Genomic DNA, 27,677 nt, shown 5'->3' with positions numbered 1-27,677 from the left:
TCTCTTTCTCTTTCTCTTTCTCTTTCTCTTTCTCTTTCTCTTTCTCTGAAATAAGTAAACTTAAAAAAAAGTTTACATCCATCTACTTTTTATAGTATGTTAATGTGACAAAGTAATGGTTAAATGCTCTGAAATTACTGAGATAGCATTAAAGGCTGATTATAAAATATTTCGATGTGGATTAAAATTTATTTAAACTTTATACCAAACTGGGCTTGAGATGTAGGCTTTAGAAAGTATAGGTAATACAGGGGATGAATCACTGGAATCTACTCCTGAAATCATTATTGCACTATATGCTAACTAACTTGGATGTAAATTAAAAATTAAAAACAAAAGAAAGTGTAGGTAATAGGTCACTCTTGCTAAATTTTGTAACTTTTTAACTTTGTATTCTGTGGGTTTGTCTTAGTGTAATGTAGTTTTTGTGAAATTTTCAGCTCTGTAAAACCAGTGTAAATATTCTACCTGGTCGAGCAATTCTATTAAGGTTTATTGTGCTAAAAATTAAATTGCAGTTGATCTTTGGCAGACATGGTTGATCACCTTTACAAAGTAAACATATCTTTTGGAACCCACACTTTCTAGGTTTCTTGTTGATGAACTCAGGTGAGGCAAGAAACTTTGGGAGGTGTCAGGTGAATACTTACGTATTTTGGACTATGTACCATCTATGATATACATAAATACCCATCTCCCTTAGTCCAGACAAAAGCTATGTGAGGCTGGAAATACTGTCCCAGTTTTACAGCTGAGCAGGTGGTGAAGACTAGGTTTGAATCCCAAGTGTGTGTAAATGACTCCAGAATGCTTCCTCTTTTATTGTCCTGACTCACTTGTTGAGTGGTTTGTCTGTAGATTAATGGTTTTCAGATGGTGCTGTAAGGCTCTGTACAGATCCTTGGAAGTTTGAGAAAAAATGATTTTTTTTTTTTTTTTCTTGAGGAATCAGTCCTTCCCTTTGACTTGTTTTTTATATTTGGGTTTGGAAAGAGTTGCTCTGCCTAAAACATTTGAAGCTTCCTTCCCTAGAAACCTGAGACCTATCTAGAATGAATATGTATCAGAAAATAAAAATGTAAGTAATAATAATTTATATTTGTTAGCAGACTGTATCTATTTTCAGTGATCTTTCTATTCCTGATGATGTTTTGTGTAGCTTAATGTTAAAATAAGTTTGAAATGATCGAATGTACTATTAATAGGGTGGGGAAGTGATTAGAATTAAAATTTTTTTTTCAACGTTTTTTATTTATTTTTGGGACAGAGAAAGACAGAGCATGAACCGGGGAGGGGCAGAGAGAGAGGGAGACACAGAATCGGAAACAGGCTCCAGGCTCCGAGCCATCAGCCCAGAGCCTGACGCGGGGCTCGAACTCACGGACCGCGAGATCGTGACCTGGCTGAAGTCGGACGCTTAACCGACTGCGCCACCCAGGCGCCCCGTAGAATTAAAATTTGATGTGGAAAGTGGGTAAGCTACAATTTACTGCACAGGGTTCTCTTCCCACTACCAGCTCCTGCCGTGTTTAAAGGCTGCCCTATAAGCATGATGTAATGACAGGTTAAACCCCTGAGTGTACTACCTGACGCAGTACAAATCTGAGGCCCAGGACTTTATTGGGGCACGGGTAATGCTTCTTTAAAAACAAAACAAGCTTCTCTGTTTAATGAGGCCATTTAAGATGCTTTTCCCAGAGTGGGAAGAGAATATAATCTCCGTTTGGAGGTTGAAGAAGGAATTTAATATGGTTATGTGTGTTTACTACTCTCACTGTAGTTTTTTCAAAGGGAGAGAGGGTGTTTTAAAGTATGGTGCCAACAGGGGTAGAAGTGAAGTGAGTTAGAAATTGAGGAAATATGGTAGTTGACATCTGGTAAATAGTTACTGAATGAAGAGAGGAGAGTGCTTTCATTCTATAAACACTTAAGTGTTCACGGTTAACCAGCCACCGTGGTGGCCATATATTTCCCAAATACTCTCTGTAGGTCTTAGTTTGAAATCATACCAAATCGTTAGTATCTGTTTTGTTCTACAAAAAGGCATGTTTCCGCCTAAATGTAAGCTGGTGGAAATATGCTGAGGTGTGCACATTGTCTTTGGGGGTCCAGGGCTGGGTCTGAGTTGCACAGCGCAGTGCCCTAGAGCTGTCCCGGAGAAGTCCTGAGCTGGGAGGGCGGAGCTTGTGGGCGTACCCACCGCGTCCGCCCCGCCCCAACAGCCCCGCCCCACGCTAGCTGCGGCTGGGCGCTGCGAGCCTGAGGCCCGTTGGCACTGTGGACTGGAGCAGGCTTTCCCAGCAGTGGGCAGGCCCCAGCCCCCGGCTCCGCGTGGATCTCCCCGCGGGCCGGACCCTGCAGTGACTCCAGAGCTGGCTCCAAGAGCACGCTTGCTCCAGCCTCCTCGCATCCTAAGGCCCTGTCCTTCCCCGGAGCTGGTTAGCTAATGAATCAGGGGAAGACAAACTTCCAGGACCGACAGTTTAGGGCCCAGTAGAAGACGGCTCGGTGATGGCGCCCATTTTTGGAAACACAGGCGAATTTGAGCTCGCATTGGAGGTGTGGTCGATTCCTGTTGGGACGGGAGAGGCTTCATTTCTCGGCTGCTGCGGTAGCCTGTGCTTCTGAAGAGTGAATGGAGTGTTACAGAGCAGGGCACTTAACCTTCGCTTCTTGAAAACTTGACATCGGACATGGTTAGGAACAGAAGGTGTCCAGGAGGAGCCTCTGTTACAAATCGTATTTGCTTCTGGGGGAAAGGCTGTGAGCTGCCTGGCTTCTCATGACCGGGAAGTCTACCTCACCTTTTCTGTACTCCTGGAGAGGCATCTTGCTCACATGTTTACCTGCAGCTGGGACAAGGAAAAGAAAAGGTATTGACATTAAGAGACTGACTGGGTTTGCTTAAACTATGAAATGGGAAAGTTGTTGTAAGCCAGTGGAATCTGGATCAGGGAGTGGCTGCAGCCTAATTGAGCTGGAGTTTGCAGTGATGTTTCTTTTGATCTGCTGTACTTTTCTCTGTTTAAACCAAGCTTCAGGTTACATCATCACTCCTGCAGGGTTGTCCAAAGTCCCTTTAGTCCTTGATTCCAACTGCAGGGCTGCTGTAGGGTCAGGATTCTTTTTGTTGGAATTGGGTTCTACCTTTGGAGTTTGGGGAGGTTTTAGCAGCTGCTGTCCTGTAATATCTCCATTCACGAGAAATACTGGCCTCACTTCACTTGTTTTCATGCTTTAGATATGGATTTAAATCCAGCTTTCTATGGTGTTTGGGAGAATAATAAAGATACATTGTAACATAAGCCTGAATGATTGATGGTCAGTGTATAGCTATTTTGCTAGGTCAAGAAATTAAGCAAATATTTTTCTTGCTTATATTTTCCTAGTTGTATTAATGTTGAATACAAATTGAGTTTATAGTCCCTTGATGTAATTAGCTGTTTTGGTTTAGGGATTTGAAAAGGCATTGGTAGATTAGACTGTTTTGTGCTCAGGGAACCACTTTCCAATTTTAATGTTGTTCACTTAAGTGAGCAGTATAAAATAGGCCATGAAAACAAGCATACAGCATATATAGGGGGTGTTTTGGCAATGCTAAGCCCATTGTTTCACAAGTGATGGAAAATGCACACAGATCATCATATGCACAAAGAATCTTACACCTGGGTTATACAGTGCTTCAGATGAGAACTGATTTCTGTTGTCCCTAAGTGCATGTGATAAGACACATTATGATGGAATTCTGCAGTTTTATAAACTCTTGAATTTTAGAATATTAACTTTAGTGACTGTGGGATTAATTTTTTTTTTTTTTTTTTGCCACTCTGAGCCCTCCATTGAGGTGTCTATCCTTGAGTAATCTGGAACCCCAGTTGCATTTATATGGTCACATTGGTAACCAGCATTGGTTTTTCAAAGTTTAATTCTTTGCAACAGAATAATGATTATAATTGGGAAAACATTAAATTTCAGACAGTCAGTTTTCATTTTGTAGAAGTAAGGCTTATACAGTTACTAGGAATATACTCTTAGGACATCAGTAGACATCTTTTGTTACCCCTGAGATAAATAAGACCTGGTATCCCAGCAAAGGTAGATTCATGGGAAAGGTATTTGCTTTATCTTTCATTTAGTCTGACAAGTTAGTTATATTGTTGTCATTTCTTCAAGATGACATTTATCTCTTTTTTAAAAAAATTTTTTAATGTTTATTTTTGAGTGACAGAGAGAGAGACAGAGAACTAGCAAAGGAAGGGCAAAGAGAGAGAGAGAGAGAGAGACAGAATCCAAAGCAGGCTCCAGGCTCTGGGCTGTCAGCACAGAGCCCAATGCAGGACTCGAACCCACGAACCATGAGATCATGGCCTGAGCCGAAGTTGGAAGCTCAACCGACTGAGCAACCCAGGCTCTCCAACGTTTATGTCTTGAATAATTACTGCTGTGCTGATAAATGCTTCCACAACACTGGTAGGGTACAAGGAATTCTTAATCTCTTGACTATACTGTCCCCAATGTTGTGTCTCTCTCTGGTGCTTTTATCTTTATTTACCTTCTTTTTCTTTTTTGACTCTTCTTCCCCTTTGCATACTATATCTGATTTATATTGGGGAATGGAATTAGACTGGAAAGATGTACTTTCTCTAAGTACCAGACTTAGAACTTTTGAAGATGGCCCTCCATTTCTCTTCTCTTCCCCCCACTTTTTGAGGTGTGGGGCACTGATCAGTGGGAAACAAGGTTAATACCTAGCTGATGTTAACGTTCTAGGGGAAGACTTACTAGAGGAAGATGGATGATGGGATGGCAGCAGACCCCCTCCATTCCCCAAATCCATGTCTAAAGCAGGTAACTGTTTACCATTAGGCGGTGTTAACCAAAGCTAGTGCCCTGGTGACCCTTTGGATCACTTGTAGCTCCCTGTAGCTGCTGGTGGCTGACTCAGAATGGGAAAGAAATAGACTGAGCAGGGGAATTGAACACAGAGACAGAGGGAGGAGAAAGACCAGTCAAAACTGATCTGATTGGGCTTAAGCTACTTAAATGGTGTTTCTTAGTAGTTTATGGCCCAGTTTCTGTTTCAGCATTTATTCCATGTCGTCTAGTCCATCCAAGGAGATTTTTAATAGTTCTTAAAAAGGAATTCTGCATGTGTTCTGGAACATTTTGATAAAGAGCTTTGTCTGGTATACAACTCCTGATAATCAAAATGTGTAATTAGTGTAATTTATGGTTTTTAAATCCGGTGTCTGTGTTCCTTTTATCCTTTTGCTCACAGTACGTTTTGCATGAAACTTAAGTATTTCTGGCATGTAAACATTATTTATGAAACAAATGATAGTTGTAGTTATTTTTCTCCTGCCTCTTTTTATTTTTACTTATGGTTTTTGTTACAGAAATGAGCCGCCAGACTGCAACAGCATTACCCACTGGAACCTCAAAGTGTACGCCGTCCCAGAGGGTGCCTGCCCTGACTGGCACAACTGCATCCAATAATGACTTGGCGAGTCTTTTTGAGTGTCCGGTCTGCTTTGACTATGTGTTACCACCCATTCTTCAGTGTCAGAGTGGCCATCTTGTTTGTAGCAACTGTCGCCCAAAGCTCACATGTTGTCCAACCTGCCGGGGCCCGTTGGGATCCATTCGCAACTTGGCTATGGAGAAGGTGGCCAATTCCGTACTTTTCCCTTGTAAATATGCCTCTTCTGGATGTGAAATAACTCTGCCACACACAGAAAAAGCAGACCATGAAGAGCTCTGTGAGTTTAGGCCTTATTCGTGTCCGTGCCCCGGTGCTTCCTGTAAATGGCAAGGCTCTTTGGATGCTGTAATGCCCCATCTGATGCATCAGCATAAGTCCATTACAACCCTACAGGGAGAGGATATAGTTTTCCTTGCTACAGACATTAATCTTCCAGGTGCTGTTGACTGGGTGATGATGCAGTCCTGTTTTGGCTTTCACTTCATGTTAGTCCTGGAGAAACAGGAAAAGTACGACGGTCACCAGCAGTTCTTTGCAATTGTACAGCTGATAGGAACACGCAAGCAAGCTGAAAATTTTGCTTATCGACTTGAGCTAAATGGTCATAGGCGGCGATTGACTTGGGAAGCGACTCCACGATCTATTCATGAGGGAATTGCAACAGCCATTATGAATAGCGACTGCCTAGTCTTTGACACCAGCATTGCACAGCTTTTTGCAGAAAATGGCAATTTAGGCATCAATGTAACTATTTCCATGTGTTGAAATGGCAATCAAACGTTTTCTGGCCAGTGTTTAAAACCATTGCATTCAGTTTCACAGAGAATAAGGCACCCATCTGCCTGCCAACCTGAAACTTTTGGTAGGTGGAAGCTAGACACATGAAGGTAAATAAGAGGAAAGGCTGTTAAATACAGGAAACAGTTGCATGTAGTAACACTAATATATTTAAAAATAAGTCAACAGTAAACCACTGAAAAAAATATATATATACACCCAAGATGGGCATCTTTTGTATTAAGAAAGGAAGCATTGTAAAATAATTCTCAATTTGTGTTGTAGATTGAGTGTACTGTTGAAAAATACCGGGTTTTTGTTTGTGTGTGTGCCTGCAAGTTTGTGTGCGTGTGTGCGTGTGCGTGTGCGTGTGCGTGTGCGTGTGTGTGTGTGTGTGTGTGTGTGTTTTTCTTTAACCGACAAGCCATGTTGCGTGGTCTTGGGCCACTGCTTTTCCCTTTGTGAGTCAATACATAGTGCTGCTGTGTGTGTATATTTTTTTGTGTGTATTTGCTAATTTTTATTAATTCTAGTTTTTCATTAAATAAATTTGACTTTCTTTTCTGTAATTCAGGTTTTTCCTCACTTTATTTTGTACCTTTTTAAAGTTAGTGTCTTTTTGATATGCATAATTGTTTATGGTAAAATTTATACATGTGTGTTCAGTACATATTTTCCTTTCCCTCATTAATCAGTTCATTAGAAATATTTTCAATTCAACTCTTTTGTGAAGATATGAATTCCAGAAAGGAAAGGTAACATCAGAATTATCAGGAGGTATTTAAAGCAGTTATAAGATGGTCTCTGTCTCTGTCTCTTTTTCTCCACTTGAGTCATATCTTTGAACTTATTCTTTAAAAGGTTAGGGAATACTGATTTTTTTTTTTTTTTTTATTTTTGGAAAAAAAAATCAGGCTTTTTTCTTCCAAATATCTTGGACAAATCACTTGTTTAAAATTTGTTCTTGTATTTATTGGTTTTGCAAAAGAAGGCATCGTCTTAGACAGTATTTGTAATCAAAAGCAAATCATTTGTTTAAAAAAAGGCAGTTTGCAAAAAATGTTTTTGGTCTTTTATAATTCTCATTAAAAGAATATCTGGCAAATTAAAAACTCTTAACGTGTCTGCTTTAGCTCTAAGTTTGATTAAAATCCAAATAGTTTTCCCATTCAATTCTGTACTTCATAACTGAAAACAGTGTGCTGCATTTTGAAGTGTGATAGAATTATTCTAAGCAAAAGAATAAGTATATGGCCTCCGTTACACAGTCTTGTTTTTCTTCCCTCTTGCTTACATTTGTATTCTCACAATTCTGTTAGGAGACTAATTGTAATTAGTTAAAATGCTGATCACTTTTTCCCCCTTAAGAAAAAGAAACACAATAAAGATGAGTTAGTATTTCATAGCAAAATGGTTATGAGCCTGGGCTCTACAGCTGACTTCCAAGGACCTACATGCCGTTCTAGTTCTACTGTACTTATCAGCCATGGGACCTTGGGCCCCAGTTTCCTAATGTGTCTGATAGGGTTAATTATGGTAGCTACCCCAGAGGGCGAGATGTGATACCAGTAAGTTAACCTAGAACAGTGCTTTGCACACAATAAGTACCCAGCAAATGTTAGCTGCTGTTATTATGCCTTTAACCAGAACTGTATCTTTAACTTGCTAATTACCCTGAGGCACCTGACAGGATTCTGAAATTGCCTTCTGAATGGCCAAAGATCACTTTGTGTGGTTTTTACAGGTGCACTGAACTTAGAAAGTCAGTTAAAATTAATTTGGACTACCCCCTTATCCCACCACCAATTCTGGATACCTGGACTACCCCCTTATCCCACCACCAATTCTGGATACCAGAATTTACTTCTGGTAACCATTTCCAGGAAATGAGATTTGTGTAGTCTCTTCCCTGACATAAGCATTATTTTTTGAATTGGTTGTAACATCTGCTTGTATAGCCATTTTTGTGGTGAAAGGTCAACCACAAAAGTGTATCTTGGTCTATTCCTGTTAGCATGTTTTTGGAAAAGCAGTTTTCCCTCCTCATTTGATGTATTGAATACTTTGGTGGAAGTGTATCATTTTGTTTTTAAAATATTTTGAAGTGTTTCTCGGATTATGAAAGTAGTGTGTCCTCAGTGTAGGGTTTGGGGGTGAGAAAATGGCACATGCAAGAGAGAGATGTAGGCGTCCATTCAGAGATGACTGGGAACATTTTTATTTTTCTAGTCCTTTGTGTATTTACGTGTGTTTTGATCGTTTATAACCCCTTCATGCCCTCACACATAACACAGCCAATGCATAATTTTATTTTATTTTTTTATTAAAAAAATTTTTTTTTTCAACGTTTATTTATTTTTGGGACAGAGAGAGACAGAGCATGAACGGGGGAGGGGCAGAGAGAGAGGGAGACACAGAATCGGAAACAGGCTCCAGGCTCTCAGCCATCAGCCCAGAGCCCGACGCGGGGCTCGAACTCACGGACCGCGAGATCGTGACCTGGCTGAAGTCGGACGCCTAACCGACTGCGCCACCCAGGCGCCCCCCAATGCATAATTTTAGACACCATTTTGGGAAATGTTTGTGAGGATTAATTATAATTTTATCCAGTTTCCTGATGTTAGATACTGCTTTGTCCAATTTATCCATGTAAATCTTTTCTGGCTATTTATAAATAACCTGTGAACATTTCTATATGTTTCCTGATTCTATCCTTGGGATCCTTTTTTTTAAGATCTTGTTACTTTTTTTATCATCACTTTCTGGAGAGGTTTCAATGGACACAGAGTAGCAGTGTGTAGGATTTTCTCTTTCATTGTAACCTCATGTTTTGCTATTTTATGCAAATTAAGATAGTAAATTTTGTCTACTATAGTAAACAAAATGTAATTTGACAGCTATAAGGTTGACATCTTAATCTTAACTATATTTTAAGTCATCTTCATATTCTTGGTCTAGAGGGATGATGAGATCTATAGCCATTTCTTGGTCCACTTGAGATTTTAATCATCTTTGTTATAATCAGTGTTCTTTCTCCTATTAATGCCCTGCCCTGTCATTTGGTGTCTTGGTGTTTTCTTTCAGGGAATTGTATAGGGTGGGATAGGTGATCTTCTTAAACTTTGTTCTTTTGCGTTTATACATACATGTATTTTTTAATGTTTACTTTTGGGAGAGACCGGGGGACAGAGGATCCCAAGTGGGCTCTGCACTGACAGGGAGTCCAATGTGGGGCTCGAACTCCATGAACCTGACATCATGACCTGAGCTGAAGTCTGACACTCAACCTACTGAGCCACCCAGGTGCTCCTCTTTTGCGCTTACATTCTTAAACTTGAATTTGTTCTGTTGGGTTGAATCATGGGCCAGTTTTATATGTTGATTGTTGGAGAACAGTTTTTTGTTTTGCTGATTTTTATTATAATGATTAGTTTTTTAAGGCCCACATTTCTTTCTGCAAACTACATGTATGGGAGTGGCTATAGAAAAATCGTGTCCTCCTGCACTTAATTATGGGAAAGTTTACTTCATTTTAGTGGTTCCTAATTGGAAAATACGAAGTCAGCCTACTATACCCTCAGCACTTGATTACCCCACAACATGGATGGCATCTAGTCCAGTGAGCTCCTGGTGGCGTAGACCTCACTAGGCACGGTGTCCAAAGATGGGTGTCCGAATCCTGTGCATTTCAAGCAGCCACTACCAGAGATGGCACTGGAAATGAAACCCATTTGCATCCCACTCTTACGAAGAGAATTTGTGCTATGAGCAGAAAGCAAGTCTTGACTGATGTCAAGGAAGAGAAGGAAAGAAGGAAATCTTTGTGTTTCACTCAGCACACACACGTTTTTGCCCCCTCTCTTACACTAAAAAAATTCAGGTAGGTTTAGCAGCCTTTAAATACCACTCATATAACCAGGAGATCTTATTTGTGATCACAGATTTATAAACTGTTGTTAAATACTTTATGATCAGATGCCATTTTTCACTGTAATCTAAAGCACTAAAAACCTCTGCCCCTGATAATATGGTTAGTGGTCAGGTTCAAACAAAAGAGGCAGAATCAAGTAAAAAATGTGTATTCCTTAAGTAGACCATATAGAATTTCTTGATTACCAAGACACCTAAAGCTTTATTTAGTTTTCGTACTTGAAGAGTTTTAAAAGCTCATACGTAAAAGCCATGCAGAGTACTGGTTAAATACATCCCAAGGCCTCTCTAGCCCTACTGAATTAGAATTTGAGTTAGTCAACATTTTCAATAAAAATCCCCAGCTGGTTGTGATAAAAAGGGTGTTTAGATAACACTTTAAACATAATGCTAGGAAAAAAAACATCATTAGTCATTAGGGAAATGCAAATCAAAACCAAGAGATGCTACCTCACACCATGGGGATGGCTATTCCCAAGGTGGAAAAGTGGTGGCCAGGAGTGGAGAGACTGGGATCTGTGTGTATTGCTGGCAGGAACGGCAGATGGTGCAGCTACGGAGGAGAACAGTTTGGTGGCTCCTCACAGTTAAGCATGGACTCCTCCTAAGAACAGCAAGTCTACTACTGGGCATATACCCCAAAGAATTGGCCAGCAGGGGACATGGCTAGTCGTACACTCATTATTAGCAGAACTCTTCACAACAGCCAAGAGGTGGAAACAACCCAAAGTTTCAACAGATGAATGGGGAAAATGGGGCTCGTGCACACAGTGTCATGTTATTTGAAGAAATGAAACTTCTGATGCATGTGGTCAGCATGGATGAACCCTGACAACACACTAAGTAGGTCACATACGAAAGGTTACATAATTGGCAAATTCATGGAGAAAAGGGGTGGCTGGAAGACGGGAGTCATGGTTCAGAGGGTAGAGTTTAGGATCATGAAAAAGCTCTGGATAGTGCTCGCTTCGGCAGCACATATACTGAAAAAGCTCTGGATATAGATAGTGGTGATGGTTACACACCATTGTGAATATAATTTCCCTGAATTACATACTTAAAACTGGCTAAAATGGCATATTCATTTGTCACAATAAAAGCAAGTGAATGAAATGAGAAACCAAAACCAATCCCAGAGAAACAAAGGTCATGCTGTTGAATAATGTCCTACACACCTGGGTTTTTGCCATTGGCTCTTTAGAAAGGGGTGTGTGGTGGGGCGCCTGGGTGGCGCAGTCGGTTAAGCGTCCGACTTCAGCCAGGTCACGATCTCGCGGTCCGGAAGTTCGAGCCCCGCGTCGGGCTCGGGGCTGATGGCTCAGAGCCTGGAGCCTGTTTCCGATTCTGTGTCTCCCTCTCTCTCTGCCCCTCCCCCGTTCATGCTCTGTCTCTCTCTGTCCCAAAAAAATAAACGTTGAAAAAAAAAAAAATTTAAAAAAAAAAAAAAAAAAGAAAGGGGTGTGTGCTGAAGCAGGGGGCGCCGGGGATGCCCTACTGCTGCTCAGATGCGTACAAAGCTGTGTGTTCAGGACTCTTAAGGAAGAACATGGGTTAAGTGTCCCACTTTGTGTTCTTTTGCTACTTCTGGGTGTAAGGAGTCAGAGCGATCTGCGTATGGATCAGCTCCCTCTGGTTGCTGACAATGAACATTGTATTTTCCTCCCCCGTAAGGATGGCTGAGAAGTGTGAAGTCCTGACAGTGAGAGGATAGTCCGTGAAATGTTTTTAAATGCCCTGATGCTTGCTCTCGCACCAGCCATAAAGAACCCTAGATCTGGATGTGGGATTCCAGAACACATTACTGGCAGGTATTTAGGTAATTTGCAGACCCCATGCTCTTCTGAGGCATTCCCCAGTATCTACATGTGTTCCAGCATTCTGTTAACACAGGACTGTGAACGTCAGCATTGTTTGAACCTTGCATTCTCCTCAATCTTCACGGGAACACGGACTTCAGTACTATTGCTTGCATTTTACAGGTAAGGAAAAGCTAAGTAATTGGAAGAGCCCGACTTCCTTCTCCAGAGCCCAGATTAAGTCACAGGAGAAGGGACCATGGAAAGTACTGGATCTGGGAACTGGCACAGCAGACCGGGAACAGACGGGAAGTGACAAGAGTCAGGATACCAAGTTTGGGGACCCTCCCAGGGTGGATGGCTGCCTCTCTCTGGAAACCGGACTTCTTTTTAACATGATGTGTACTAACATGAGCCACCAGCCTGGTGTAAACGATCACTTTCTGACTGCCCCTTCCTTCAGCATTAGTGGCACCAGTACCAGGGTGTGTAGACCTCACCACAGCTTCACCTCATTGAATAGTTTCCACAAAGACTAATGGTGATATTTTCATCTTTGCCCAGTACCCCTTCTATGTTGTTTTTGGGATTTGATAATGTCTCCCAGTGACTCTGCTAAGGTCTATACCAATGGTTCCTGATGTTGACTGTGCATCCGAATCCCCTGCAGGGCTTCCCACAGCAGATTTCTGGGCCTTCACCACCCAGAGTTTGATTCAGGTCTGCTGGTGGGCCTTGAGAATTTACATTGCTATCAAGTTCTCAGTACAGATGCTCCCGTTCAGGCATCACACCGAGAACTGATGCTCTGTACCTCTCCAAGGCCAGTAATGATTCCACTGAAGACAAGAATTCAATTTTTATCAATCCGTTTATTCAATTAACATTTCTATAATCAACACCAGCCATTTGAGTGAGGTTACTGTCGTGATCATGTTCAAAGATTAGGGACACCTAGCCTACCTCTACTGGTATGAACAAAAACCTTTTCTGTGCCCTTTGGCACTTCATAACTTGCAATTCTGAAAAGTTGGGATTTGGGCCTACAGTTTGCTATTTAAGAGACCAGGTCTGGTCTTGACAATAAAGCCACCATCAAAAGCTGCATTAAGAACTTCATCCAGGCAGCTTGCTGTAACAAAACTTAAATCCTGTCGTACATTGCCCGGGATTTCTTCAAGGTCTTTTTCGTTCCTCTGAGGAATAATGACTTGCTTCAATCCTGCTCTGTGTGCCGCCAGCACTTTGTCTTTAATCCCACCCACCTAGGAGGAGAGAAGAAAGTTACTCAGATTTCTGGACATCCTCCGGCTGTGAAAAGATCCCTGACCCAACTTTTTTTCACAGCTATTTTAAGACGTCTAAATCATCTTCCATTTTGTTACAGCATGAGCTAGGAAAGCCATTAAAAAGGTTAATAAACAGTAAATTGTTTTACATTTCGTGTTCAGTCCTTTTAATGGGGGAAAATTCTAAATTTTCAGTAATGAGCACCTTTTATGTCCATGATCCCTTTTTGCACTGTCAAGGTTAATATTTGTATTCCATTCTGTAATCAAAATCTTATCTATAGGTTCATTCTGAAAAAGCATTACATTATCTTGACCACAAATACCATTCCTATAGAGCTTAGTTGGGTGCCAGGATCTCTCCTTCTGTACAGGTTTAAAGCCATAACCTTTGTGCCACTTGATGAAGAAAATCTATCCCAAATGATCTAGGCACTTAGGTGGTTTTAAAGTATGTCCACAATGGTCCCTTCATAAAAGGTGGAGTCTAATTCCCCTCCCCCTGAATGTAGGTCAGGCTGAGTGACTCATAAATGGAATGTGGGGAAGTGATGCTGTATGACTTTCAAAGTTAACCCATAGAAAATGAGAGTTGCTGCTGCTGCTAGATCTATCTCTCTTGGATCTCTTGCCCTGGAGGTAGCCAGCTGCCACGTTTGAGATCACCCAATAGCCCCCAGAGAAGCCCTAAGGCGAGGAACTGGGGCTTCCTGCCAACCAGGACCAATCTGCTAGTCATGTGAGTGAACCATGTTGGAAGCAGCAGATCCCCAGCCCCAGTCAACCTTAAGATGACTGTGACTGGGTTGCTGTCTTGACTGTATGATGGGATCCGGAAGCAGAAGAGCTCAGCTAAGCCTCTCCTGAATTCCTGACCCACAGAAACCGTAAGAATAACAAACACCATTGTTTTGGGTGGTGTGTTATACAGCAATAGACTCCAACTGCAGCTCTCAGTCATACCACCCAGAACACTTAAGCCCTGGAGACAGCTCTAAGAGCCCTCCAACCACCTGCACTGACACTGGCTGCTCCAGGCCCTACTGCACAGCTGTCCTCTTTCTAGGCTCTTCGGTATACTGCTGACGTACACCTTCCAAGTACCTTCTTCACAAAGAATCTAAGACAAACAGAAGTCCTTGCATGTATGAAAATAACCATTTTACTTTCACATTTTATTGAAGGTGTATACGAGACTGGACTTCAAGTCATTTTCCATCAGAATTTTGAAGGGACCGTACATCTGGTGTCACAGGAGAATGAGAGAACTTTCTCCTTGGTTACCTGAAAGGCTTTGGGGACGACCTCTTTCTCCCAGCTGGTGTAGACCCTTTCAATCTGAAGATAACCTTCAATTCTAGGAAACGTTCAATTCCATTTTCTGTCTACTAGAATGCCTGATAGCTCAATGTTGGATCTGCCTGCTTTTTCTATTATTTTTTTCTGAACAGTTCTTTGACTAATTCTAAAACAGTTTTAAATCCAAGTTCTGTCTTATTCTCTGTTCTTGAATAGTCTTTGCATTAGCAAGTCTTTCTCTTAAATGCTGCTGCTTTTCTTCTGTCTCATGGGACAGGTTTAAAACTGGAGGCTTACTCAAACTTTCCCCGTGGGGCTGGGAAAGCCTGGACCTGGTTGAGTGCAAGTGGAAGAACCACTTATTCTATGGAGATTTCTATGAATCCCCTCATTTTGTTTCCCATTTCTTTCCTGCTCTCCTGGTCTGTGCTTTCTGGTTATGAGCCCTTGCTTTTCCCAGATTCCTGCTGGGACGACTGTCTCTATCTCCAATTGTTTCATCAGCCAGGATACTTTCTTCCAGAAGTTGGCTGAACTCAGCTGCTGACTCCCTGCTCATTTCTGAGTGCTTGTATTGCCTTCACTCTGCTTAGTCTACCATCTTGAACTAGGAGGTTGAAGAGTTCATGGTCTGTAAAGTATTTACATTTCCTATTACTAGCACAGCTAGTATTAACCACCGTTACTGTCTCTTGGAATGCAGTTAATTCCTGGGTAAGGTAGAAGAAAAGGGATCAGACATTCTTTTTGAGTAGACCTACTAATGTATCATAAGAATAGGGTTTAGAATATGGTTGAATTCCTGGTTGAATTTTAAAAACTGATATAAGTTTATTTTGAGAGAGTGTGAGAGAGGGTGCACGTAAGAAGGGGAGGGGCAGGGAAAGGGAGAGGGAGAATCCCAAGCAGGCTCGGAGTTGTCATTGCAGAACCTGATGTGGGGCTCAAGAGATCATGACCTAAGCTGAAATCAAATCAGATGCTTAACTGACTGAGCCACCCAGGTGCCCCAGTTTTGGTGATCTTAATTTGTGATTATGATCTACTTTCACCATTACCTCATAAAATAAAGGTGCTCTCAGAATAAAGAACATAAGTTTCTTTTCTCATTGTGCTATGAACCTGCCCAAATTCTGTTATAGACTGGTACTGGTAATTAATGACTTAGAACCCTAAATGTTCACTCAAGTTCTCTGCATTTTATGTGTTTTTAGAAGTAGTTTAGGGTATGGCGGGGAGCCCCAAAGCTCCATATATATAAAGCTTTTTGAGAATTTAGCCATTAGACAGGGCTAGTCTTTGTTATAGTTTCCATTTTATACTTATTTTTCTACAAATCTATCAACTACAGTAATCTAAATTATCTACAGGAGGTCTCACAGGAACTTAAAAGGTTGAGAAATTCGCTTAAAGTTTAAAACTAGCTGCTATCCTGTTTTACACAAAAGCTATCTAGTTAACAATTTGCTAACTACAACAGTCTCAATTCTTCACCTCAGTGGCTGACATCGCCGATGACCAGACTGATACTTTTTTTCCCCTCATGAGTCTTCTTTCTTAGAAGGGAAAATATGGGGAAAATTGTCAGTTTTTCTTTTATTTCATCAATATTGAAAAATAGGAGCTAGTTACAAAGTATAAAAACTTAGTGTTTTTTTAAACGAAGGTATTTTTAGGAAGAAGGCAAACTACTATGAATTTAAACTTAAAATTTAAAAAATTGAAAACCATATAAATCACTTTGTTAAGACTTACTGGAAGAACGAGACCCCGCAATGTGATTTCTCCAGTCATGGCTACATCCGAACGCACCAGCCGCCCACTAAAAAGTGAGGCGAGACAAGTTACTATGGTAACTCCAGCAGATGGTCCATCTTTTGTGACAGCACCAGCTGGGAAGTGCAGATGGATGTCTGTGTTGTCAAGAAGATCAAAACTTCCAGAAGCTTAAAAAAGGAAATAAGGATTTTAATGTAGAAAAATTAAACCTGTTTTTTTTTCCCTCTTAAAAAATAAAAAAGATAAAAATGACTGTTGTGGTTAAATGAATCCCTCAAAATATTAATGGGCAGTATAATCAGAGTGGGGGTCTGGAAGAAGGATTCCATTCTACTCTGAGTGGAGCTGAAAACAAACCCTCGGAATTAGTTCCTAGTTTAGGCACTAGCCAGATAGTCCTAAAATGGGAACTAGAATTTTCCAAGGGCATTTAAGCAAAGGTTTATACTTTACTGGAGGTGTAACTGTTAATTTAAAGCTCATCTTAATCCTCGTCACAGAACTGTGAGATGCCTCCCGAATCACGATCCAACGGCTCTTCCTTGCTACGGCTGTACCTCTTGCCGGGGCTAGGCCGCTCACCATTGGTCAGATGGTATTTCTTCGCGTTGCTGCGGAGCCAGCTAATCGCGAGATGGGCAGACTCCTTCATGACATCTCCTAGCTGGCCAGTCAGAGTCAGCTGACCTTCGCCATCCATTCGGCTTGCCTCCACGAACATGATTTCCCCACCTAAGGGGGTCCAGGCCAAACCTATTGCCACTCCTGGTTGACTCAACCGCTCAGACACCTTGAGAGAAAGGAGAAAAATGATCAGTTCAGTCAACAACAGCCATTACTAATGGCTAATCACGTTACCAGAGCCTACTTCTTCAGTTTAAACTGAACTCAAAGCTTCAACTCAAAGTACTTATTACTTCACATGATTTGAAGTCACCACTTAGGATGTGTGGCTTTTCCTCCAGAAGAAAAACTAAACTTCCTGTTTGGCATTTATCAGAAACAATTTTACCTTAGAATATGTTGAATAACTTTAAGAGCCACATCTAGTTCCTGCCCTAATTTTGAAGGAACAAACCCAACTGTTTTACCTATGAATATTTTTATTAGGCTACGTATTTATAAATACTCCAGAACCTACCTTCATTTGTTTCAGAAACCAGAAGCCCTTTCTCAAATATACGTTTAAGAACCATTAGCTCCAGAAGACGACTGTGAAGGTAGATATTAAAACCCTTAGATCTTACTTCTCTGCCACTTTCCTTTCTCTGTTACTGCTGCAGAAACACTATAAAATATTACTTCATGATGCCCCAGATCCTTTTGCATGCGCTTAGAGGCCTACTGTGTGCCCTCACTGCCACTGTAAACTGAACGTGTCCACTTGCCTGAAACCACGAGCCAGGTGATGAAGCCAAACAGTTCATCCAAGTTATGAAAGCACATAAAACCTAACAGTACAGCTGAAACACAATCACCCTCTGAGCCTCCACATTTCTTATACTACAGAAGTTATCCGTATCAGGAACGGGGCACATGTCAACCCACTGCTAATGCAGATATGAAATTCTTCCACCAGAGGGAACATCCTCACTGAGAGCAGCAGGATCAGTGATCTGAGTTTCTGGTTAAAGGGCTGGGTTGATGATTTTATTCCTTTTCCAAGGGGCTTAGATGGTGAAAATCTTGACTTTAGAATACTTCAAAATCATGTGAGGCATTCACGAAAGCTATTGGGCACTTATATTTAGTGCTAAGCCGTATAGCATTATTTTAAAAGTTTGTTTCATATTTACAAATTTAATTCTAATTAACTTCATATTTGATAAGTGAGAGATTTGGAAGTCCGAACTATAGTATTAATTGAGCCGATACTGTGTACTGGGTTTCACTTCTCTCCGCTTTGCATTTGTGTAAACCTGTTCTAGATTTACTTGAAGAGAAAGACAAAAGATCAATATGCAAAAAATCAGTGTTATTTAAAAAAAGTTTAGGGGCGCCTGGGTGGCGCAGTCGGTTAAGCGTCCGACTTCAGCCAGGTCACGATCTCGCGGTCTGTGAGTTCGAGCCCCGTGTCGGGCTCTGGGCTGATGGCTCGGAGCCTGGAGCCTGTTTCCGATTCTGTGTCTCCCTCTCTCTCTGCCCCTCCCCCGTTCATGCTCTGTCTCTCTCTCTCCCAAAAATAAATAAAAAACGTTGAAAAAAAATTAAAAAAAAAAAAGTTCAACGTTTATTTTTGAGAGACTGAGACAGAGCACGAGCAGGGGAGGGGAAGAGAGAGAGGGAGACACAGAATCTGAAGCAGGCTCCAGGCTCCGAGCTGTCAGCACAGAGCCCGATGTGGGACTCAAACCCACAAACCAGGAGATCATGACCTGAGCTGAAGGTGGACGCTTAACTGACTGAGCCACCCACGCGCCCCAAGATCAGTGCTATTTAAGAAAAGTGTAGAAGCAACTATTTAGAAAAGTGTTCACAAGGCTTGCTTTCTTTCTAATACAAATCACTTCTCTATACCTTCATGAAATCTACCTTGGGTGGGAATTTGCCCACGGTTCCTGTCTTACCACATGGCTGTTTTCTAGAGCAGAGTGAACTTATCCTAGAGAATTATCCTCAGTGCACTGAATCATGTGTTAATTTAACAGAAAAAGCCATCTGGCAGAATTCTGTTAGCCATAACAAGAACCATCCCTTTCTTATAGCTCAATCCTCAAAACTCATTTGTCAGAATAATACCAAAAATGTCCCCACAGGGTCAGGAGTAAGGTGCTTGTTGATTACTAAGTCACTTTGAGAAACCAAGCCAGTTTTCCAATATTCTCCATCTGCTGGGAGGCCTGGTACTTGGGGTTGAGGAACTGATGCATTGCTAATTGAAAGCATGGGGGGACAGGTAAGTACAGAAGGCCAAACCCGAATCACACAGGCCCACAAGCACTGTATTCTGACTTGATGGTAAGTGTTCTCATGTTAACCTGAAGATGGGAAGATGACAAATCTGTGATTTAACAAAACACAGGCGGGAGAACTGACGGGCTTGATTACCAGCAAACCTAGCACCTCTGTGATTTAAAGCTAATAGCAGTTATCGAAGAGGTAAAGAATCTTTAATTCTTAGACTTGGAATCATACTTTTTTTTTTTTTTTTTAAGATTTTATTTTTTAAGTACTCTTTACACCCAACACCAGGCTCGAACAACCCCGAGATCAAAAATTGCATGCTCTACCAACTGAACCAGGCAGGAGCACCTGGAGTCACACTTTTTGAGGGCATGTGTTCTGAAACTGTAACAATCAAGCATCAGGTTTCTATTTTTCCCTCAGAGATGATGGGAGTGCAAGTAAATGTGAATGTAAGACACATGCTCCTTTTCTGCTCATTTTATTAACCTCTTCTTACACAACAATTTGTTTTCATTTTTTTAATTAAGAACATTTTTTAAATGTTTATTTTTGAGACAGAGAGCGAGCGAGCGAGAGAGCACATGCGCGAGAGCAGGGGAGAAGGAGACACAGAATCCAAAGCAGGCCCCAGGCTCTGAGCTGTCAGCAAAGAACCCTACATGGGGCTCCAACCATGAAGTCATGACCTGAACCGAAGTCAGACGCTTAACCAACTGAGCCACCCAGGCACCCCAATAATTTGTATTTCACAGCACTCCTTAAAAAGTGAATTGATACGGGGGCGCCTGGATGGCTCAGTCGGTTAAGCATCCAACTTAGGCTCAGGTTAATGATCTGGCTTGAGTTTGGGCCCCGCATTGGGCTCTGTGCTGGCAGCTTGGAGCCTGGAGCCTGCTTCGAGTTCTGTGTCTCCCTCTCCCTCTGCTTCTCCCCCATTCACGCTCTCTCTCTCCCTCAAAAACAAACATTAAAAAAAAAAGTGATTTGACACAATAATTTCAAAACTATGTTTATCAGTACTTTTCTATTACTTTCTAATTCCATTAGTAGTCTGTGGAATCATCAGTTATATTAGCCAAGACAAGCCTCGGCTTGAAGTGGAGAATGCTTCCCCCCCCCCAGATGTCAAAGTGGAACATGAGCATCTCAAGTTCACTTCTGTCATTCAATTTCCCACCTGTATATTTTTGTGCTTCCATTATCCTGATCTGTTAACTGCATCTTGTTCAACAAAAATGATCAATTTCTTCTGTAATAATTGTGCAATCATGTAAATCAATCATCTAAATATGCAGATTGAAGAAGTGTTGAAAATATTTAATGAAAAACCTAATTAATGGTTGCATTCTTAACAGCTCAATGGACAGGAGTGTTTAAGGAGCACTTGAGTACTTACTAATCATGGCCAATTTCCCACTGTTCATCCCCCTTGATTAACCAGAAAGAGTGATAATTGATTAAAACAGTAAATACGTACAACTCTTTGTGACTGTTCCAAGCCCAGATAAATGCTCACAGCTTTATTACCTTATTTACTACTGCAGCCTCATGAGAGGGATCAAGAGTTTTACATTCATTCAACAGTGCTTTACAGAGCATCCTGAGCTAGGCTCCATTACAGACTGAAGGGGCAGGATATCAAAGTGAATACCTCTTAGAACTGACAGACTACTTGAGGACATTAGATGAAGGCACAATTCTACTCCAGCACCGAGAGAGGATGACAGAAGACCTACCAAGTGCTTTCATCTACAGAGCCTTGAAGAGGCAGGAATCCCTGTCTGGGAGCTGGGACAAGGTTATGGAAGAGGCTGAGAAGTCTTAAAATATGAGTAAGAGTTTGCTGGGCAGAGAAGGGCCAGGAAGCTATCATAACAGAGAGGCCAACAGGCGCCAACGACTGGATAATTCCAGGGGCCTCCTTTCCAGGGGCAAACTCAGTACTGCACTGAATGCACAACCCGAGCCCCCAGAGGGTGGTGGTCCACGTGCAGGCTGGTTAAGCAGTGACACACTGTCGACTGGTTTCTCTCAGACCTCAGAGAGCGTTTCTGCTCCCGCAGGGCCGTCACCGCAGCAGCTACCCATCTGCCAACTTCTTTAAAGTCTTTGTATTGAGATCCTAAGCCTGCAGTTCATGAATATTTGATTTTTCTCCTTGTAAATTGGTTTCCGTTGCGTTTACAAAAGGGAAGGTCAGATCCCGTTTGCTTTGGAGAGTGGCTGGGGTCCATGACTGTCCGCTCTCAAAGCCGTGTTAAATAACCCCCGTCTGGCCTGATGCCACACTGCAGAGAGCTGGCTGCTTTCAGAGCCCGTCAGTAGAGCCTTTTCTCGGCATAACCCATCCGTGGTGGGCGCTGGGCCAGGCCGTGTGTGCAGCGTCGGTGCTGTAGTAAACAGCATGTTTAAATGTTGTGGAACCGAGAAGTAATTTACCACTGTGATTCTTTTGGGCATTTCATTAGTGTTTACACTCTGCCCATTTCTAGCACCTGATTTTGTCTGTTTGAAAGATAAGCTGATGGAATCTCCTGGAATTCACCTTTGGATGCATTCTATTCAAGATGTTTTAAAAAATCTGCATGTCTATCTTCTTTCCTTTAATATTATTTTTTAAATGACCTTCAGATACGGACTTTTTGTACACCACTGCAGGAAGCCAATACTGAGGCTTTAATACAAAATATGAACAGAGTCAGTAATATTCAGATATCTAACACAATCTCAGGACTAGCAGGATGGACAGAACGTAGACACTTAAGGCACGGATGACTGGTTTTCTGAGGCTGAAAATTAAATTTACCATAAAGACTAGAGCTTACCTGTTCTTCTGTGTCACTACATTTACAATCTGAGAGTTTAAGACTGTCACCCCCCGGAGATATTTAGTCAACTGCAAGACTGGCCAGCTAGGATATGTACCCAGTGATGTGGAGGCTTCTCCTGCTTTCACTGGGGTGCAAATGAAAATTGTAGGATTCTCATTCCCTGTCCCGTCCCTAGGGTATTCATGTAACCAGTAAGAGTAATTACAACTGAGCTGTTATTAATGGCAATCTCCTAACTGACCAGATTAAATAAGATTAAATAGCTGTGATTTGATTCTGTACCTCGATGTGGCCTAGCCCGTGCTTCTGAGGAAGGACTCTAAAGTAGCGTGCCCCATGTCAGCACACATGGCATGCAGGCCACCTAGGCTGCTGCCGACACCTGCACCCATGCTCCTTCGCACCTTTTCTTCCAGTGCAGGGAGATCTTTCCTTTCCTTTTTTAAAGTGCGTTTAATTGAACTTGTTTCTTTAGGAAATTTCCTTGTATTGGAAAAGGTGACTATGATACTGTCCCTAAGTTTGAAATCTAGACTAAGTTCCCAGAACTCATTTTCCCACCTGTGTAGGGAATTCTAAAGGAATGTTAACTGTTAGTAAAAATGTGCCATCTTACTTTCTCCCTCACTGTTCGTTTGTTAGGTTGGTCACACCTTTGGTAGTAACATATTTTTGCAGATTCTTTTTGATGAGAGTAAGTAGTTAGGGGTGGTATAAGACTATTAATTGCAGGTATAAAATCAGGACTACAAAAACAGTAAAAACAACATTCTTTTTAAAATATATGTATTTTTTTGGTGATTGGGAATGGTCCTGTTAGTTTTTACAGAGTGCAGTGGTTGCAGGAACTAGCATTGTTTTTTTAGCATGTACCAGGCACTATGTGGGTGTTTTATATACATTACCTCACCAAATTCTAAAATCCACCCAAACACATACATACAATTACCCCCTGTGTCAGATGAACACATCACACTCGGGGAGGCTGGGCTCATCACCAGGTGAGGGACAGGCCTCCCTGCTCCTCTCTGACCTTCTTCCTCCTTCCTTCTCCTAAACCCCTGTTTACTGCAGCTGGCTTTCCCACATTCATTCCCTTCTCCCCATTTTCTGCTTTCAAACACTATTCTCCTTCCTCACCACCCCGCATCCTGCCATCATCTATGTCTTGCTAGCATCCACCTCCGGCTATCACCTACGGTGTCCTCAGAAAACAGCTGATGCTCTTCTGCTTCCTGGATTCTCTGAACACCTCCCCAGTTCCAACAACGGTTTCCTCACTGTAACTCAGCCACTTTCCTCTGGGCCCTTATCACTAACAGATACCACACCACCTCTGAAATCTGAATTTTAACCCTGCCATCCCTGATCGTTTTCTTCTCCTTCTAGTTCGCTTGTCCTCGAGACCATTGCTTCTGCCACCTTCACATCATACACTTGCTCTGTCCTAGCTTCAGTTCTCTCCTTGTGTGACAAATGAACCTGTGTTCCAACATTATAACCATTTTCTTGTGAGGGACTCACTATTTGTGCCCCTTTCCTCATTACCCCCACAAAGGGATCCTCATCACACACATGCCATTTCCTGCCCTTCACTCTCGGTCCCACCCCCAGCTCACCTTCCCAAAGACTCTGTACCTGCTGACCCTCTAGCAACATCCATCCTACTCTCTCTACGGGATCGCTGTTATCAGCAAACAGGGCTCCGTCTGGAAACATTCTTCTTGTGGCCTCCACACTCCCTTTGAGCCACCTCATTTCTCTGCAATCATTCACAGCTTCTGAAAAGAGTTGCCCACACACTAATCCACTTTCCTGTCACCTCCCACTCTTTGTCCAACACACTCCCAAATCGACCATGCCCACCACTCCCTGTGGACCGCCTCTTTCGAGGTCATGGACTTCCATGTCAAAGCTAATACACAAACAGCAAACACATTTGGATGTCTCCTCCTTCATGAGGGTTTGTTTGTTTGCCATGCTCCTTTGTTTTCATGGCAGCATAAAACCTATTTCCCTCTTACCTGCCTGTTACTTCCAAACTTTTTTTCCCCCCAGGGCTCCTCTTCTTCTCCATGACCCTAACTGTTGGCATCTTTAGGGCCTGCCCTGAGGCTACTTGCTTTTTTCTAGGTATACTTTTCCCTCTGGTGACCTCAACATTTCTGGGACTTTAAATATCCTCTCTTTTCTGACAGTTCTTTAATTTATACCTCCACCTTAGACCTGTCCTCTGAGGGACAGGCCTGCATGTCCACACGTCTCCTTTCCTGTGCCTCGGACATTTCACACTTAACATGTTCACAACGGAGCACCAGCCCTTGCCCTCCATGCCTGTCTTTCCCGCCTCAGTAGATGGCACCGCCATCCAAAGATCCTGTTGCTCCCACCTGATGACTGTTTCCTTTGTTCCCTGTCCATCATCCACCAGCAAGCCCGAGTCTACCTATAAAATGAGCCTCCAATGGTGCTGGAGCAGTGGACCTGATGTCAGTCCTGCCTGTGTGCCTTCCTTACAGCACCACCCTCAACCTGGAATTATGTGTTAACCTGTTCATTTTCGCTATGAAAGTATCATGAAAGGAGAGACTGAATCCTGCCTGTTCACTACTGTATTTGCCAGCAGCGCCTTAATGACTATTTACTGAACGAATGAAACTCTAGAAGAAAATGACAGACCCTAGACTTTTATCTTTATATAGGCATTTAAACCAAAAAAGGTGCCTTATAACACTGTGGGATCACCTCTACACATACTCCAGCATTCTTAGTGTAATGTCTCTGCAGACTTTTTACCTGGGAGTGCATGAAGAGTGACAAAGACTGGCCACTGTGAATCACCTGTGAGAACCAAGGCCTGCCCAGGTGCTGGTGCTCCATCTCTCTCACGTGAGAGACAGATCACACCTCTGGAGTCAGGCCTGAACCAAATCTCAGTTCTGGCAAAAGATGTGTCTTCTTGCAAGTTATTTAAACATTCTAAGCCTGTTTCCTCATCTGTTCTTGGAAAGAGGCCATAACTGAGGATTCAAAGATGTCTTACTTTTGAGAGGGTCTTCGGTGGTGCCTGATACCTAACAGATATACACAAAAAGTAGCCAAGAAACCCATCCCAACCACTCCCATTCCAAAACACAGCACTACATTTGGTAAGAATATAAACAAAAATCTGACATAGAGCAGATGGCGTTTTTTTTGGAACTGCCATACTTCAAGCCATTCTCTTTTAGCAGAGAAGGGCAGGAATTAGCTTGGTCTGACACAGTATTGAAGAAGAGCAGAAAGAATACTAGACTTGCCATCAGCTGGTCGGAGTCTGAATACTGACTTTGCCATTTGTACCTTATGGATTTAATCTCATTTGATCTCTTCAAACTTCTTCCCTGGTGTAAAATGGAAGACTCCCAGCACAGTCATGGCCCTCAGGGACAACAAAGAGATGTTCCATAAATCTTAATCTTGGAGATGCAAAAGCTCAGGCAAGGCTGATTAAGAAGTTTGGAGCTGAAGGTCATCAGACCACTAGAAGCAGACAGAAACCCCAGGCTACAGGGTGAAGCCTCTCAAGTGTGGAAAAGATGAACGAAATGTTCCAAACTCCCAAATACCAGACCTACCATTCTAAGATGCTATTTATAAAGGCAAAATGGCCACTGGACTCTACCTTTCAGATTCATGTTGGTGAAAGTGCTCAGATGCCCAAGGGGAAATACAATGAGTTTCTCTAGAGCTGCTGAACAGTATTTGTGACATTTCTCATTTCTGTTCTTTTCCTCTTTTTTTTGGTCAAAGCTCCAAGAATGTCAACAATGCTTCCAAACCTAATAGCAGAAATGGCCAGGAGAGAAGGGTATATGCAACAGAAACACATATTGATATTTTGTTTTTATCTGTTGCTCTAGTTTAAATTCCCAAAGGACTGCTGGAATGTACTGTTCCAGAAAGCTTAGAGAAAAAAGCCCACTGGAAATGCAGGAGTCAGAACCTGTTTACATCTTTACTCTCAAGGCAACTGCATTCTCTCAGAACTTTTAGAAAAGCAGGTTTTGTTCACTTTCTCCACCAAAGAAAGTTTTGCTCCATTTCTTACAACATTTCAAAATTTAAATCCATGATAACTGAAGAATTCAAATACCCAATTTGCCTCTGATTCAACTGTTCAAGACCAGATTTACTGTTGAGAGTACAAATTTCTATTCTTGTAACAGAGTTTTACAGAGAGGCTCATTAGCTTTAATGCAGCTCAGAGTTTAAACAGATAAACAAGATGGGTTTGGGGACTATTTTTCCTTTCCTCAGTTTTAAGACTTGAGGAAAACCTTATCTACTCGTGATTTTAAAAATCAGATGAAGAGATTATCTTCTGCATAATTTATCAGATTTATTCTCCTGAAAATCTTGTTTTTCCTTAAACTGAAAGGAGGAGGTGATGGTAAAGCTTCTGAAGAAAGATGCTATGTTCAGTAGTGTAATAAAATTCTTTTCTAGTAACTGACCCATAAATTAAGCTCACATAAGAATCCTCTGAAATGTATTAAAATCCCTCAGCAGGCATAGATTCAATACCTCTCCATCCAGCTGCCTCAACTCAGTCTTAGGGCTCAGGCCTTTCTGACTGGACACTCTGCTGTGAGGGACAGTTAGGGAGAAAGATGGAAATAGGGCTCGTGGCTCTGACCTAAAAGAAACTTAAAACTTATTAACAATGAAATGACAGATATTTGAAAGATACCATCTGGGTCTGGACAAAGATACCATCTGGGTCTGAAGCTAATGCTAGGCTCATGTTTTCAGATATTCTGTACTAGTCTGTTTGCTTACCTTTGTCTCCCAAGCCTTTGATAGCACACACAAAAAAATCCTTAATTAGGAATTAATAGGAATATAGAATTTCTAAGGAGGAAAGTCAGACACTGTTCATAAAATGGAACTAGAGGGCAGAGAATGAGCTCAGATCGAGTTTCCAGAAGAGCATATGGACAAGGTCCCTGGCTCTCTAAAAAAGCCTTATTATCACATAAAGCACTAAAATTCAATACCATAGAGAAAATAAGTTTCCAATCTCTGGACAAAATTCAGCCTCCCAAACCACCCGGTTCTACCTCTCTCCCAATCCATGAAGCAACTATCAGAATAAATTGGTGGGTATCAACAAAGGAAATGAGAATGATCACCTCCATTTCATACATTGGGGGCCCAAGGATGTCTTTCAGAGCATGGAAATCAATCAAAATCGGCATTTCGGGTGGTAGGGCTAAGTCCGTAGTGTCATTGATAGATTCAGGTTTTGCATCTTCTAAGATGTGTTCTTTACAACCTAAGAGAGAAAAATGTATTTAGAAATTCTCAGAGTCGGCAGCTTTGCAAATTCATTAGCAGTATGTATCAAACAGAAGCAAAGTAGACTTTAACAGATCAGTCACCTTTATGTATTTATTCAGGCACAAAAATTCACCTTGTGATCTGTAGAACTCAGGCAGAGAATCAGTCTTTCAAGAGCCCCTTGAAGGTGATGTAATGTGCTGTCTTGTTCATTTATTCAAACCTGTTTGTCCTCTACCCCTCGAACTCCATGTAAGCTCCAGGA

General features: G+C 41.8%; 2 protein-coding genes across 3 annotated transcripts in view; one reads left to right on the top strand and one right to left on the bottom strand.

The window, feature by feature from the left end:
• Nucleotides 1-2,269: 2,269 nt before the first annotated feature.
• On the top strand, nucleotides 2,270-7,374 carry SIAH1 (siah E3 ubiquitin protein ligase 1). 2 transcript variants are annotated; one of them, XM_040497950.1, is made up of 2 exons: nucleotides 2,270-2,873; nucleotides 5,397-7,374. In XM_040497950.1, exons 1-2 carry the CDS (start codon nucleotides 2,783-2,785, stop codon nucleotides 6,245-6,247), a joined length of 942 nt encoding a protein of 313 aa, XP_040353884.1. In that variant the 5' UTR covers nucleotides 2,270-2,782; the 3' UTR covers nucleotides 6,248-7,374. The 2 variants fall into 2 exon arrangements, with proteins under 2 accessions (XP_040353884.1, XP_040353885.1); XM_040497951.1 differs by lacking the exon at nucleotides 2,270-2,873 and adding an exon at nucleotides 4,361-4,848.
• A 5,463-nt stretch (nucleotides 7,375-12,837) lies between these two features.
• Nucleotides 12,838-27,677, bottom strand: part of LONP2 (lon peptidase 2, peroxisomal) — a 104,551-nt gene continuing 89,711 nt past the window's right edge. The window contains exons 12-15 of the mRNA XM_040497949.1: nucleotides 27,265-27,407; nucleotides 16,935-17,142; nucleotides 16,329-16,519; nucleotides 12,838-13,250 (exon numbers count right to left, since the gene is read on the bottom strand). Coding sequence (XP_040353883.1) covers nucleotides 13,029-13,250; nucleotides 16,329-16,519; nucleotides 16,935-17,142; nucleotides 27,265-27,407 — 764 coding nt within the window. The 3' untranslated portion in view covers nucleotides 12,838-13,028. The remainder of the gene's footprint in view (nucleotides 13,251-16,328; nucleotides 16,520-16,934; nucleotides 17,143-27,264; nucleotides 27,408-27,677) is intronic.

The sequence above is a fragment of the Herpailurus yagouaroundi genome, unplaced genomic scaffold (genome assembly GCF_014898765.1).
Source record: "Herpailurus yagouaroundi ecotype Mexico unplaced genomic scaffold, PumYag 190, whole genome shotgun sequence".
Taxonomy (NCBI): Eukaryota; Metazoa; Chordata; class Mammalia; order Carnivora; family Felidae; genus Herpailurus; species Herpailurus yagouaroundi.
Note: the sequence above shows the minus strand (reverse complement) of the source record. Positions and strands in the feature narration are given on the sequence as shown.

Bases quoted from the DNA above. Each gene is read 5' to 3' on its own strand.
- SIAH1 (XM_040497950.1), top strand. From the start codon at position 2,783: ATGACCGGGAAGTCTACCTCACCTTTTCTGTACTCCTGGAGAGGCATC. The intron at 2,874-5,396 runs GTATTGACATTA...TTTTTGTTACAG, and splicing joins TGGGACAAGGAAAAGAAAAG to AAATGAGCCGCCAGACTGCA.